The 11,425-nt window shown below is 36.6% G+C and overlaps 2 protein-coding genes across 2 annotated transcripts; both read right to left on the reverse strand.

Annotated features, from left to right (window-relative positions):
* Positions 1–537: 537 nt before the first annotated feature.
* Positions 538–5,052, reverse strand: LOC149420624 (dihydrofolate reductase-like). The gene is made up of 3 exons (XM_089636246.1): positions 4,605–5,052; positions 3,550–3,829; positions 538–883 (listed from the first exon to the last, which is right to left on the reverse strand). Exons 1-3 carry the CDS (start codon positions 4,703–4,705, stop codon positions 680–682), a joined length of 585 nt encoding a protein of 194 aa, XP_089492372.1. The 5' UTR covers positions 4,706–5,052; the 3' UTR covers positions 538–679.
* A 618-nt stretch (positions 5,053–5,670) lies between these two features.
* Positions 5,671–10,786, reverse strand: LOC149420625 (dihydrofolate reductase-like). Its single transcript, XM_089636395.1, has 3 exons — positions 10,629–10,786; positions 8,999–9,272; positions 5,671–5,874 (listed from the first exon to the last, which is right to left on the reverse strand). The coding sequence occupies exons 1-3, from the start codon at positions 10,727–10,729 to the stop codon at positions 5,671–5,673; spliced, it is 579 nt and encodes a 192-aa protein (XP_089492521.1). The 5' UTR covers positions 10,730–10,786.
* Positions 10,787–11,425: the final 639 nt, after the last annotated feature.

Raw genomic sequence — 11,425 nt, forward strand, 5'->3', positions numbered from 1 at the left:
ATTAAAATAAATTTGTGTACTCTACCAAACCCAGGGGAATATTTTATTAATCGTTTATTTTACGTTTTTAACAGATATTTACTTTAAATCAGTCTCAAATGAAAATATTCACTATGATATTTTTATTTTTTTGGTGAGGGCAATTCGTGTGCATCATCCACATAAATAGAAAATTGTTTTTTAAAAAACGCGACGGCCAAATAATGTTGCCAAGTTATTCTTTTGTTTTTAATTGACAAAAAGATTTATAGAGTTCTTAAAAATTTCTGTTATAGGTAGGTTATACAAAATAACTTAGTTTTTACCAAATACCCTAAAATATAATAATACGCCCAACTCCGGTTCTGCTCTACACGGAGGGCTGAAGATACCGACTTTCCGGACACATTAGTCCAACGCATCGATGATCTGCATCTGCTTCTTCTATCTTTTACTTTATTCAGTGAACATGCGCTTCTCCAGGTTTGGTTAAATTATGCACATATAAATCAGAAAACAATCTTTATATATGGGAAGTAACAAAAGAAACAATTGATATAAAATATAAAAACATTTATTATGTAAAACATTTTAGGCAGATATTTATAAAAATTGTGAATTGATGTAATCAAACCAAATAAATAACAGTAAAGGTTTTTTTAAAACTTTTAATTAACTTTATCTTCTTTGAGTCTTATTTCTACGCCTGTTTTTTATAAATTCTGTAACGATATTTGATGTTGTTTTCCTCTTGCACTTCCATAGGAACATCTTCGGCTTCATCTCCATGATCTTCCAGCTTGATGAAGTTGGGGGTGATCTCCGGGAAGAAAACATCACAGCCAAAGTCCCCTTCGATCTCAGTCAGGTAGATTTTGTCGCAGGCTTTGTGTTCCATGGCTTCCTGGAATGCAATTACATCAGTCGGTATTGGAATCAATGATTGTAACTACTCTGGCCACAGATAAAAACAACTTAGGCCCATCGCACACAGAGATATTTACAAGATACGCGACTGCGAGGCAACCACAAGTCTCCTACTGACGCTACTATTTAATCCTTAGTGTGCCAACGAAAATGCAGAGCGTCCTGCCATGCGCCGGCTGACACTATTTTCGTGATAACTTACTTGTTTTTTTACAATTTGTTCCGTGTTACCAGAATGTATTTACATATTTATAAAAATCATATATACCTATCCTGTGTAGTTTCCCCAGGATAGCTTATTGATATTCAGATAAATGTTTTTCTCTTTAGATTAGAATCTTATAAAAAAATATAATGAAGAAATACGAAAATATTCCTGAGGTTTATTATATATTGCAGCTAAATAAACGTTCTTCATAATAGTAAGAAGTCATAAGAGGCTTTCTTGTAAATAAATACAGTACTTGACTTTTAAATATGAAAAATTATTACATTTGACACGAAATTTGCGACATGCTTTTTCACAGATCAATCAATGTTTGCAAGTGACGAAATGACAAATTAGAATAATATTATGATACATTATCTCCCTGCCAAGCGAATAAAATGAATTTCGGTTAATGCTGGTTTCCGTTCACAGCGTTAACACAATGTCAAGTGAGTCTAGCGATAAGACAACATTCATCTTTTTGTTATAAACATAAAAACGATCTAAAAGAAGATTTTGCTTTCACTTATTATTTCTTGCGTATTACGGAAAATTATAGTTTTATATAAACATGGATATTTTTCCACCTTCAGAACAAATTTAACATTGAAATCATGGTCAGACACCATTCTGTAAACAAGTGCAATAGATGCTTATGCAACTCGCATAGCACGTGACCAGCACTATCAGTAGATTGCGACTGACGTCAGTCCCGTAGTCCTGTATTTAAACCCTAGCAAAATAGTATGGCGGAAACTCACGAGCGACGGGTATGATATGCATGCAAAACTCGAGTCGAATTTGAATAACCCCGTGTGTGATGAGCCTCACAGTAAAGTAGCACTAGTGATAACATCCCAGACACTGTTATCCCAAAAAAATGGCATTTAGGATCTAGACTTGGACGAGTTACATTTTTTTTACCTCGTTCGCTTACTCCATCGCGTATCCATTCATAAATTTATCTTGATCCCAATTTTACTTTCGGTTACAATATACCAAGTGGCGGTTCTTCCCTTAGGTCAATTGTTGTTTGACCCCCCAAAATTATAAGACAACAATAATAATAAATTATATGCATTAAAACAACTGGTCTTATTTTTAATTTATTTGAAATGTACCGCGAAATAGCGGAGTTGCGAACGGCGGCGGCAAGTGATGAGCAGTGACATCTGTTATCTCTAGCAGAAGCTTTCATTCACAAGTCCACACGATCACGACACCACTGGGTTAATTTAAAGAATGTCCCCAAGTTGGCATCTACTGTCCCTATGCGCACCATGTAATAAACGAGATGGCACTATGATGTCTTTCTTAGAAGTAAAAATTAGGTACCGAAGAAAGCTTGGGTCATGGCCATGAGGGAGACAGCACGATGAATATTATATGTTTTAAAGAGATGGTGACATAAACATGTGTCGGTTTTTCATTTTACACGCTTGTTGTGTGTGGAACATTGGTTGTTTTTCAATTGCTTCGCACCCAGTATCGTTGGATACTGCGTACGGGCGTTTGTTACATTAAAATGTAATCTCTTTAAAATAATTTGCCCATTACATGGATTGACTCTTTCCTTCCCAGAACTTCCTCTTCTACATTCCCTTAAAAAGACCCTCCATACAGTATCCCCAAAGACATCTAATATTATATAGGTAGTGAGTTAACATAGAAAAAAAAAAAAAGGAGTTCTAAAGGTTAGTTAATAAGCTAGCGAAGATAAAAAAGTGGTAGGTAATTATAAGAGATATTAATAAGCAGGCGAGAGTGAATAAGCATGCGCGAAATTCGAATTCTTTGCAGCTTTTTGGATACTGGGTAAAAGATAGCATCCAAGCTGTTGACGGTATACGTGTATGCGGTTCATAGATATTCAAGCGTACAACTTGCTCTACGGTTGTACGTTGTGTTTTCAACGCAGTGAGTCTAAGACGGTTGCTAGTATTTGTGTATTTATGTGCTGTGCGTTTATTTACACGAAGATATTCGAACATTGAGAATGTATACTGTTTTTCGTTTTGTTCCGTGTGTCGTGTCGTAAATTACAGTATTGCTGTTTTAAGTTCAAAGCTTTGTAATCTAGAACACAAGGGATTGCTGTGAATCCAAGGCATGTATAGAGGGACCGGGCTTGGAGCTTGTTGCAACTTATTCATGTTGTTGTTGCAATTGATGTACACAACTAGTAATAAAATTATGTATATAAATAAATAAAGTATGAAAATAGTACAAGTAATTACTACAACTAGGTAACTACAAAATCAGCTTTTCGAATTACATGCAAGCTTACAAATTACATGCAAGCTTACAAATTACATGCAAGCTTACAAATTACATGCAAGATTACAAATTACATGCAAGCTTACAAATGACATGATTTCAGAGTTATCTAGTTGTAGTAATTACTTTGCGATATGTAAATAAAGAACAATTTTAACCTCATAAACTCCTGCACCCCCAACAATCCAGACCCGATCAATGTTGGCATGATCACTCTCCAGGCACATCATTGCCGTATCCAGATCACTACATTCCAGGACTCGGGGGTCATCAGTGGAGTCCTGCATAGTTCTGCTAAGCACCACATTCAGTCGGCCGGAGAGAGGTCGAAACTTCACGGGGATAGATTCCCAGGTCTTCCGACCCATTATCACCACATTCTGCTTATCGGGATGAGAACTAGTCTTGGTCATCTTATTAAAATAAGCCATCTCTTTCCTGCATCAGAACAAAAAAAAACCACAGCATTTTCTATCGATCCAAATTACAATTTGTGAAACTGTATTTTAATAAAAAATAATATCCTGGCCGTACAACAAAATAGTTTTGCTAGATTCCTGATGGTCAAATTAAGGGACCTTTTTGGGGTATTGTTAGACTTATGTTGTATTTGAATGATTAAATTCTATTAAGATACTTATTAGAAGTCGATTTCCATGTAAATTGAGGTGAAAAGAAGCTCTCAACGTCAAAAAGTATGCGGATCCCATGGATTAGGGTATCCCCAATTGGGATTTGTTGCGAGGCTGACCGGAGTAGGGAGGAGTAAGGATGGGATGTACACGGCTATTCGGAACTGGTCACCAAACGCAGCCAGAGCTGTCGATTATAAATGGCGGACTATCATCAGGGTGATACTGTGAGTACCTATCTACCACTCTACTATAGTTATACTGACATAGTAAGACATAATCTAAGTGGATACATAAATATCTGTATCTAGTTAATAAACACTAGAAATGCCTTCCATGTAGATTTGAGAGGAAACATCTTCTTTATTATAAGGCATAATAAATTGACAACAATAATAAAATATCGTTTCTTTTGCAGGACTTCTCACTATGCATTAATTGCTTTGAAAAGGGGGTAAGACGGCTATCAGCTCCTCGGTATCCACAGAGAACAATAATTTATTGACAAAGTATTTCAGTAGTATCTACAAATTACGACAAATTATGTGGACACGCGGTTCATTCAAGGAAATATGACTTACTTTAACATCCATGGCAGTCCTCCACTTTTGCCAATTCCCAACTTCTCATCTGCAGCCGCGATTATATTGAATTTCATCGGGGGAGCTAGTGTCCCAGGCATTTTAAACTGATGTTTTGAAAATCGCAAAAGTAATTTGAAAGCAATCGTTCTATAAAGTTATTTGGGCACTGAATTTGAATATACTAGCGGTCAATATTGTCAACTTGAATTCCGAGATCTGACGTTATACTGAAACTGAATGTAGGTAATTCAAATTGCGCCAAAAGAAGTAAAGTAAACCATAAATCAACTATCTGAAGTAAACGTCAGTGGTTAGCAGCATAAATAAACCATTAGCAGTGATGTGACGTTTACGGATATTTCCGTAGATCTAGGGAAAAAATACTTTTTAGGGAAAATGGAAAAAGTACAAAAATCTAGGTAAATTCTGAAATGTTGACTCCAGCCCCGAAAATTTATTCTCCCGAAATATTCTCTAAACACGTGGTTTCTTGTTTCTCTGTAGTGCTCTGTAGGTTTACGCAGGGCCGACCCTGAACCAAACGGTGCCCCGGCGCGAGTAAAATTTTGGCGCCCCTTATCAAAACTGGTAGATGACTAGGTGGGTGATCACTGTAATAAATAATTTTTGGATGATTTGTCTTTGTGTGAAGCGCTGTTTTTATGAAAAATAAACTCAAGGACAATGTGTTGGGTTGGGTATTATCAGCGCCTTGTCGCCTTGGAAATTCGGCGCCCGGAGCGGACTACTCCAATTGCGCCCACATAGAGCAGGCTATTGGTTTACGGATTTCAAAGGGGCCCCCTTAAACTCAGTATGTCCATGGGCCTCTTCACGGCTTAAGACGGCACTGTTCAAATTACCGATCAACGTCGAGTACATGTCAGCTTGTATTGTAAATATTTCTAAATTATTCTGATTACTTCCTTGTTTCTTCCCTGTAAGCTCTATCAAAAAAATTAGGCTGCCACCCACTAGCTTGGAAGCTGATAATGCCCCCTGCCTACCAAAATAAATTAAATGAATACGAGGGTTATGGATTATAAACATATATTTAAAGAATCTAGGCCTGTTTATGGTAAATTCTGTAGCGATATTTGATGTTGTTCTCTTCCTGTTCTTCGATGGGAACAGCTCCCCCTTCTTCTCCGTGATCTTCTAGTTTGGTGAAGTTGTGTGGGATCTCCGGGAAGAAAACGTCACATTCAAAGTCCCCCTCGATCTCGGTGAGGTAGATTTTGTTGCAGCCTCGGTGTTCCATGGATTCCTAAAATATAATTAATTTATAAAGACCGTTGTTCCCAATCAAACATAGCGATCATTTAGCGTTAATTAAACCCAAAGCAGGCGTAATAATAACTGCACAACTTCGCTGTCTAACGCAACTGTAATTTACGCAAATCCGTAGGTACACGGTAGGTAGGTACTTACACTAGAGGTGGGCGTTTCGGTTTCTTTTAAAAAAACCGAAAGCGTTCCGGGCAGAATAAACGGTTTCTAGAAACCGTTTAAACATAACGTTATATATTACAAAAAATAATAATAATTCTGCATAAATGGTGTTACGTAATACAATCACACTGTAGCAACTTGTGTGATTGTATTACGTAACAATGGATTTAACCGTATCCAATTCATATCAAACTTGATCCATTGCCTTGCACCGCGGTGGTAGGGATGGATTTATACGTCCGTCACTCCTGAAAACGCTGATCCCTAGATTCCTACCAACACCTCATACCTTTTTCCTTTCCAGAACTTCGTCTACTTCCTTTCCCTAAAAATACCCCCAAACATCATCCTCAAAGATGACTCAAGCCCTGAGATTTTTTTTCTTCCGGGCCTCCTGTGTGGAGAAAATGTAGTAAAAAAATGGGGATGGCATACCCCCATTGGCCCCAGGGACTTATAAAAAAATGACCTATTAATCGACAGTTTGCATGGTTTGACCTGCCAACGGAAAAATCACCTTTTGCCGACCGAAAGTTTTAGAAATGGGCAAAGTTAAAGATTGAAGCTGCTGCCACACGCAAAGCTCACGTCAACAGATAATATAAAGCACAATAGCGCTCGCCATACAATCCCATACAGACCCGACACACGTAAAAAGATAACGCGCTATAAGTGTGGTTCTGAACTTCGCTAACCGAATTTATTTTACGTAACCGCTCCCGACGCGATATTTGAAAAGTTATGCGTCCCCCTCTCCGCCGTAAAAAGGAGAGGGGGTCATTTTATTTACGGAGCTACCAACTAAGTTCCGTGTTCCCTTTGACAGCCATGACATAAGCAGCCTAATAATGCATTTCTTATTTATTATGTTAGCTCATATCGTCATGTGTGCTAGTAAATTTAGAAACATAAAAAAAACTTTATTTGGCAAACATACTTAACATATATTTAAAATATAAATATAATCAATATTTGAATTTGAAGTAAACAAATTTTCGCCCTTTCAAAATTAATCATATTTTTAATCTCAGTATGTTTTTATGGTAATATCATTCGGTTTTTTGATAAAGTTGGACGGCCTGATACCTACATAGAGAAGCTTCTAGTTTGTTCGTTTGTTGATTGTTTTCAATTGTTTTCCTGGGTAATCTGGTTTGCTCTCGTCAGCTCTCGTGCTCTCTTCTCGTTCCCTGCCCTGGTGTTGGTCCTTGCCGCCTTTGCCTTCGACATTTTTGGAAATCGACGTGAGCTTATTTTACAATAATTTATTATATGTCGCTTTCGTCGATCGGCGTGCGAAATGCGAATTTCCTGATTCGACGGAGAGGTTATGTCAGGTTATGTGAAAATGCGCTATTTACGCGCAGATTGTTTAAAATCTAAAAAGTTTATAAATAGCATTTATAATTATATAGTCAACTGAGCACTGCTGGCGGCATCATCATCTGAGGATGAGCTGTCCAACAGATCCAGCAATAGGCGACAAGTATCATCCATTTCGAAAACGTGCTCAAGCTGTCAGTAAGTAAAGTTGTCACTTTGACAGATGAAATTATGTTCCTCGGCCGCTCTCGAATTCAACTGACCCCCTCTCCTACCATAGGAAGAAATATTTGATAGCGTCGTGTGTCGGTAGAAAAGATGATGCGCTGTACATTAACTTTTGATGTGAGCTTTGCGTGTGGCAGCAGCATAAAGATAAAAGAGGTATTTTTCTTTGTGCGTTTTCAAATGTGATACAGTAGATTCAGTGCCGGCCCTGTGCGAGCGGAATTATTAAATCATAGATATAATAGTGTATTTTTTTAAAGTTGTTTCCTTTATGCGTTCATACATTTCTATTGAAAAAATATATTTTTTTAGTTGATTACATTTATATTTTTTATTGAGTCATTTATTTTTATTTGTATTCTACTCAAGCTATACGATATGAAAACCTTCAATTTATCTAAAGCATATTTTTTGGTATTCATAATGTACACCAATTCGTTATAAAGATTAACCAAAATAGTGATTTGGCATTAAGCTTCGCCTTAAGAAAAATTCTTCACAAAACACTGAAATATTATAATCCCCTCAAACAATAATATTCTTTAAGACTGCAAGTAGGTAGGTACATATTACAAATGAATCTTCCCGAATGTTCCCATTTACTAATAATAATTCTAAAAGCAATTATTGTCCTTGTGTATCCATCCATCCATCTCAAGGCGGCGCTGAACAAACTAAAAGCTTTTTTGTTTGCATTGTGGTAAATTTTTATAACCTAATTTTCGGAGAGATAATGATTATTGGTGAAATTTTATTATTAGGTATTATCTTACTTGAGTCTTGATACGAGTCGTAAAACAAATCTACCATTATTGTAAACATTATTTTTTTAAATTATCAGCGTAAAGACACGTAGTAAAGATAAGAACTTTTTGATTCACTAGTTATAATTCTCTACGGTAAAGGGTTCACCCTTTTTTTACCATTCCAAAAGTTATGTGCATGGATTGCATTCGACTTGTGTTTGCTTTATTATATTTTTGTAAAATCGCTGGTGGGCCTACCATTTGTATACATTATACTAATTTTGTTTTTTCCAAACCAAAGCCTCTAGATTCCAGGATCTACAGGATTTTCGGGTAGACGTTATTACGCTTGCAGTAAAAAAATTCCGTGTATATCTGAATAAAACTCTACGCAGAACAACAGTAAAATAAGTTGATATTTCACAATATTGAATGAACCAGATACAAAACAAATGGGATTAAAAATGACTTTAAACAATATTATTTCAACTGACTTCTGTTTTATGATTTTAGTTCAACATTTTTCAAATAGTGATAGAGAGGTTTGATGAATAAGTTACATAAAACGAAGTCGGGCTCCCCTCTCCGCCATTTTGAAATAAAAGCATGTAAATAGTTATTTTAAGTAAAAAAGAAGAAAACCTTGTAAACTCCTGCTCCCCCGATAATCCAGACTCGATCAATGCTGGAATGATTATTCTCCAGATGTTTTAAAGCGGACTCCAGATCAAGAAAAAACAGAACATCCTCGGTGGACACCTGTGCAGTTCTGCTGAGGACCACATTTAGTCTGCCGGAGAGTGGGCGAAATTTGTCAGGGATAGATTCCCATGTCTTCCGCCCCATCAGCACAACATTCCGCTTGTTGGGCTTTAAAGTAGTCTTAGTCATCGCAGTAAAAAAACCCATTTCTTTCCTGCAAAAAACAGTATACCAAAGTACGCAGGAATGTTATCAGTCGGATTAGATTGTCAGGGTTCCTGCCAGAGAGCAACATGACAAGCATAAATATCTTTCAAGCAGAGTTTACAAAGTGTTGTGTTCCCACAAACAGTTCTCCAACTCGTCGTGGAAGGAGATTATAAATAGTTGGTTCTTTGTGATAAATCAGGGATTTATTAATACTCCGCTTATTACAATGGTGACTCTATAGTCGACCTAACTAGAAACTGGCTAAATGGAATCTGAGAACAGGAAGATTGTCTGGGAGCATTCTCACTGGCCCTGGCGACTACTGGCCACTAGCTGCTATCTTACGGACTTCCATGCAAGCTCTTTGCACTGCCCTCTATGAGTGCATCTGTGAAGCTCTTACTTCCCAACACAAAGCAACCGAAATAACGTCTCTGAGATTTTCGACTACGAATCCAGAAGTCGCGGGTTCAAATCTTAATATCGCCCTGTTTAAATACCACCATTATGAATCTAAATGTTTCTTGAAATGGCTTTAGCTGTGTTTGGTGACTGAATCTGAATAGTTCGGTACTCCCAACCTTCCTCTCCCCATCCCCTCCCCATCCACACTACCTTGCCTAACGTCAGAGAGATGCCAGTAGGAAAATCGGGAGCGGTTGGGACTTTTGTATGATATGTATTAAAAACAATTCCTAACATTGTAAAATATGAAGGTATAAAGACTGTTTATAACGCAAATAAATAAAATAAAATGTCAGGTCTAAAAGACATAGTTAAAAAATACACCGAAATTATAAATTTTCAGGGCGGAGATTTTTATAAATAGCGAAGATAAAATCCAAAATAGGAAATAAAATGTTATTGTTAAATACGAAAAACATTTCAACATGGCGATTAAAAAAAAACACAAAAATACCGATTTTTTTCAATACTATGCTAGTTTTTGAGTTCAATTAAAACTAAATAAATGGAATCATTCTTATTTCATTAAAATATTTATTTTTTTACATAATACATTTTCATTATCTTTTTTTCAATAAGTGCCTACCTAAACTTTTGTTGTGGCGCGAACGCCAAAATTTGACAAAAAAATAAAAAAATCGGCTCAAATGTGAAGTAGATTCACCATTTTACCGCTAGTTTTCGGAGACGACGGTATTTATTGAAAAAAAATTAATAACAGATTTTATTAAAATAAAATATATTTGCCTACGTACTACGTAGGGATTCGAATCCGCGACCACTCGATTTGCAGTTGACGATTTTAATCGTTCGGCCCGCAGAAAAGCGCTTCTCAAATAATGTGGCCACATGCTTTATAATTAAATTTGATGGTTTATTTATGAATTTGACTTACTTTAACTTCCATGGTAGGCCTCCATTCTTGCCGATCCCCAACTTATCATCAACAGCAGCAAGCAAATCGAATGTTATTGGAGGAGGTAGCACTTCAGGCATTGTGATTGTCTTGATTTAACTTTCAAGCAACAGTTCTACGCCGTTTGTCGTAATAAATTATTTTGGGCACTGTTTATCTTTCGAAATCTGACATGTTGTTTCAGTTAGCTGATAAGTGAATCGCTCCATACCGCACGCAGATAATTAAAATTGCGTCAAAACACGTAAACAAGTCAAGTCAGTGGTCAGTGCAGCCGTAATCCCTGATACCTTTGCAGCTTTGTCTGAGATTCAAGTGAGCAAATGAAAATATGCAGCCTACATACAGCAAACATTTGAAATTTGGATTAATTACTTATAACTTTTTTTTTATTAATTTTATTTTAGTAATATATGTACATTTAAGGTTACAAATTGCTAACTCATTGTCACAATTATCCATGTTATATGTTCTCCTGCTTGATGTGGCTCCTACCCAATTGGTGAAGGCTTTAAGTTTTCCGGCAGTGTATTTTAGTACATCATTATTATTTATTGGATAATTTGTATAGCGCCGCTTTTGAGAGATATCACCTCAGGGGCGCTTTACCGTTGATGCAGGTATTACAGAAAATATAAATATTACAAAAATAGAGTGAAATTAAGTTAAGTAAAATGAAGTATAGGAACAGATGTAAATAGAAGATGGAGACTCTGCAGCAAGAATCTTAGGTGTTGAAGAAACTGGGCCAGCTGCTGCAGCGATAGAGTCCACCA

This window comes from Hesperophylax consimilis, chromosome 10 (assembly GCF_061612785.1).
Source record: "Hesperophylax consimilis isolate HC1 chromosome 10, BYU_Hcon_1.0, whole genome shotgun sequence".
Taxonomy (NCBI): Eukaryota; Metazoa; Arthropoda; class Insecta; order Trichoptera; family Limnephilidae; genus Hesperophylax; species Hesperophylax consimilis.

What these genes read in the sequence shown, in the direction of transcription:
- LOC149420625 (XM_089636395.1), bottom strand. Translation starts at nt 10,729, where the DNA reads ATGCCTGAAGTGCTACCTCCTCCAATAACATTCGATTTGCTTGCTGCT. An exon ending in GGCCTACCATGGAAGTTAAA is followed by an intron (nt 9,273 to 10,628) that starts GTAAGTCAAATT and finishes TGTTTTTTGCAG; the next exon opens with GAAAGAAATGGGTTTTTTTA. An exon ending in GGGGAGCAGGAGTTTACAAG is followed by an intron (nt 5,875 to 8,998) that starts GTTTTCTTCTTT and finishes ATTATATTTTAG; the next exon opens with GAATCCATGGAACACCGAGG.
- LOC149420624 (XM_089636246.1), bottom strand. Translation starts at nt 4,705, where the DNA reads ATGCCTGGGACACTAGCTCCCCCGATGAAATTCAATATAATCGCGGCT. An exon ending in GGACTGCCATGGATGTTAAA is followed by an intron (nt 3,830 to 4,604) that starts GTAAGTCATATT and finishes GTTCTGATGCAG; the next exon opens with GAAAGAGATGGCTTATTTTA. An exon ending in GGGGTGCAGGAGTTTATGAG is followed by an intron (nt 884 to 3,549) that starts GTTAAAATTGTT and finishes ATTGCATTCCAG; the next exon opens with GAAGCCATGGAACACAAAGC.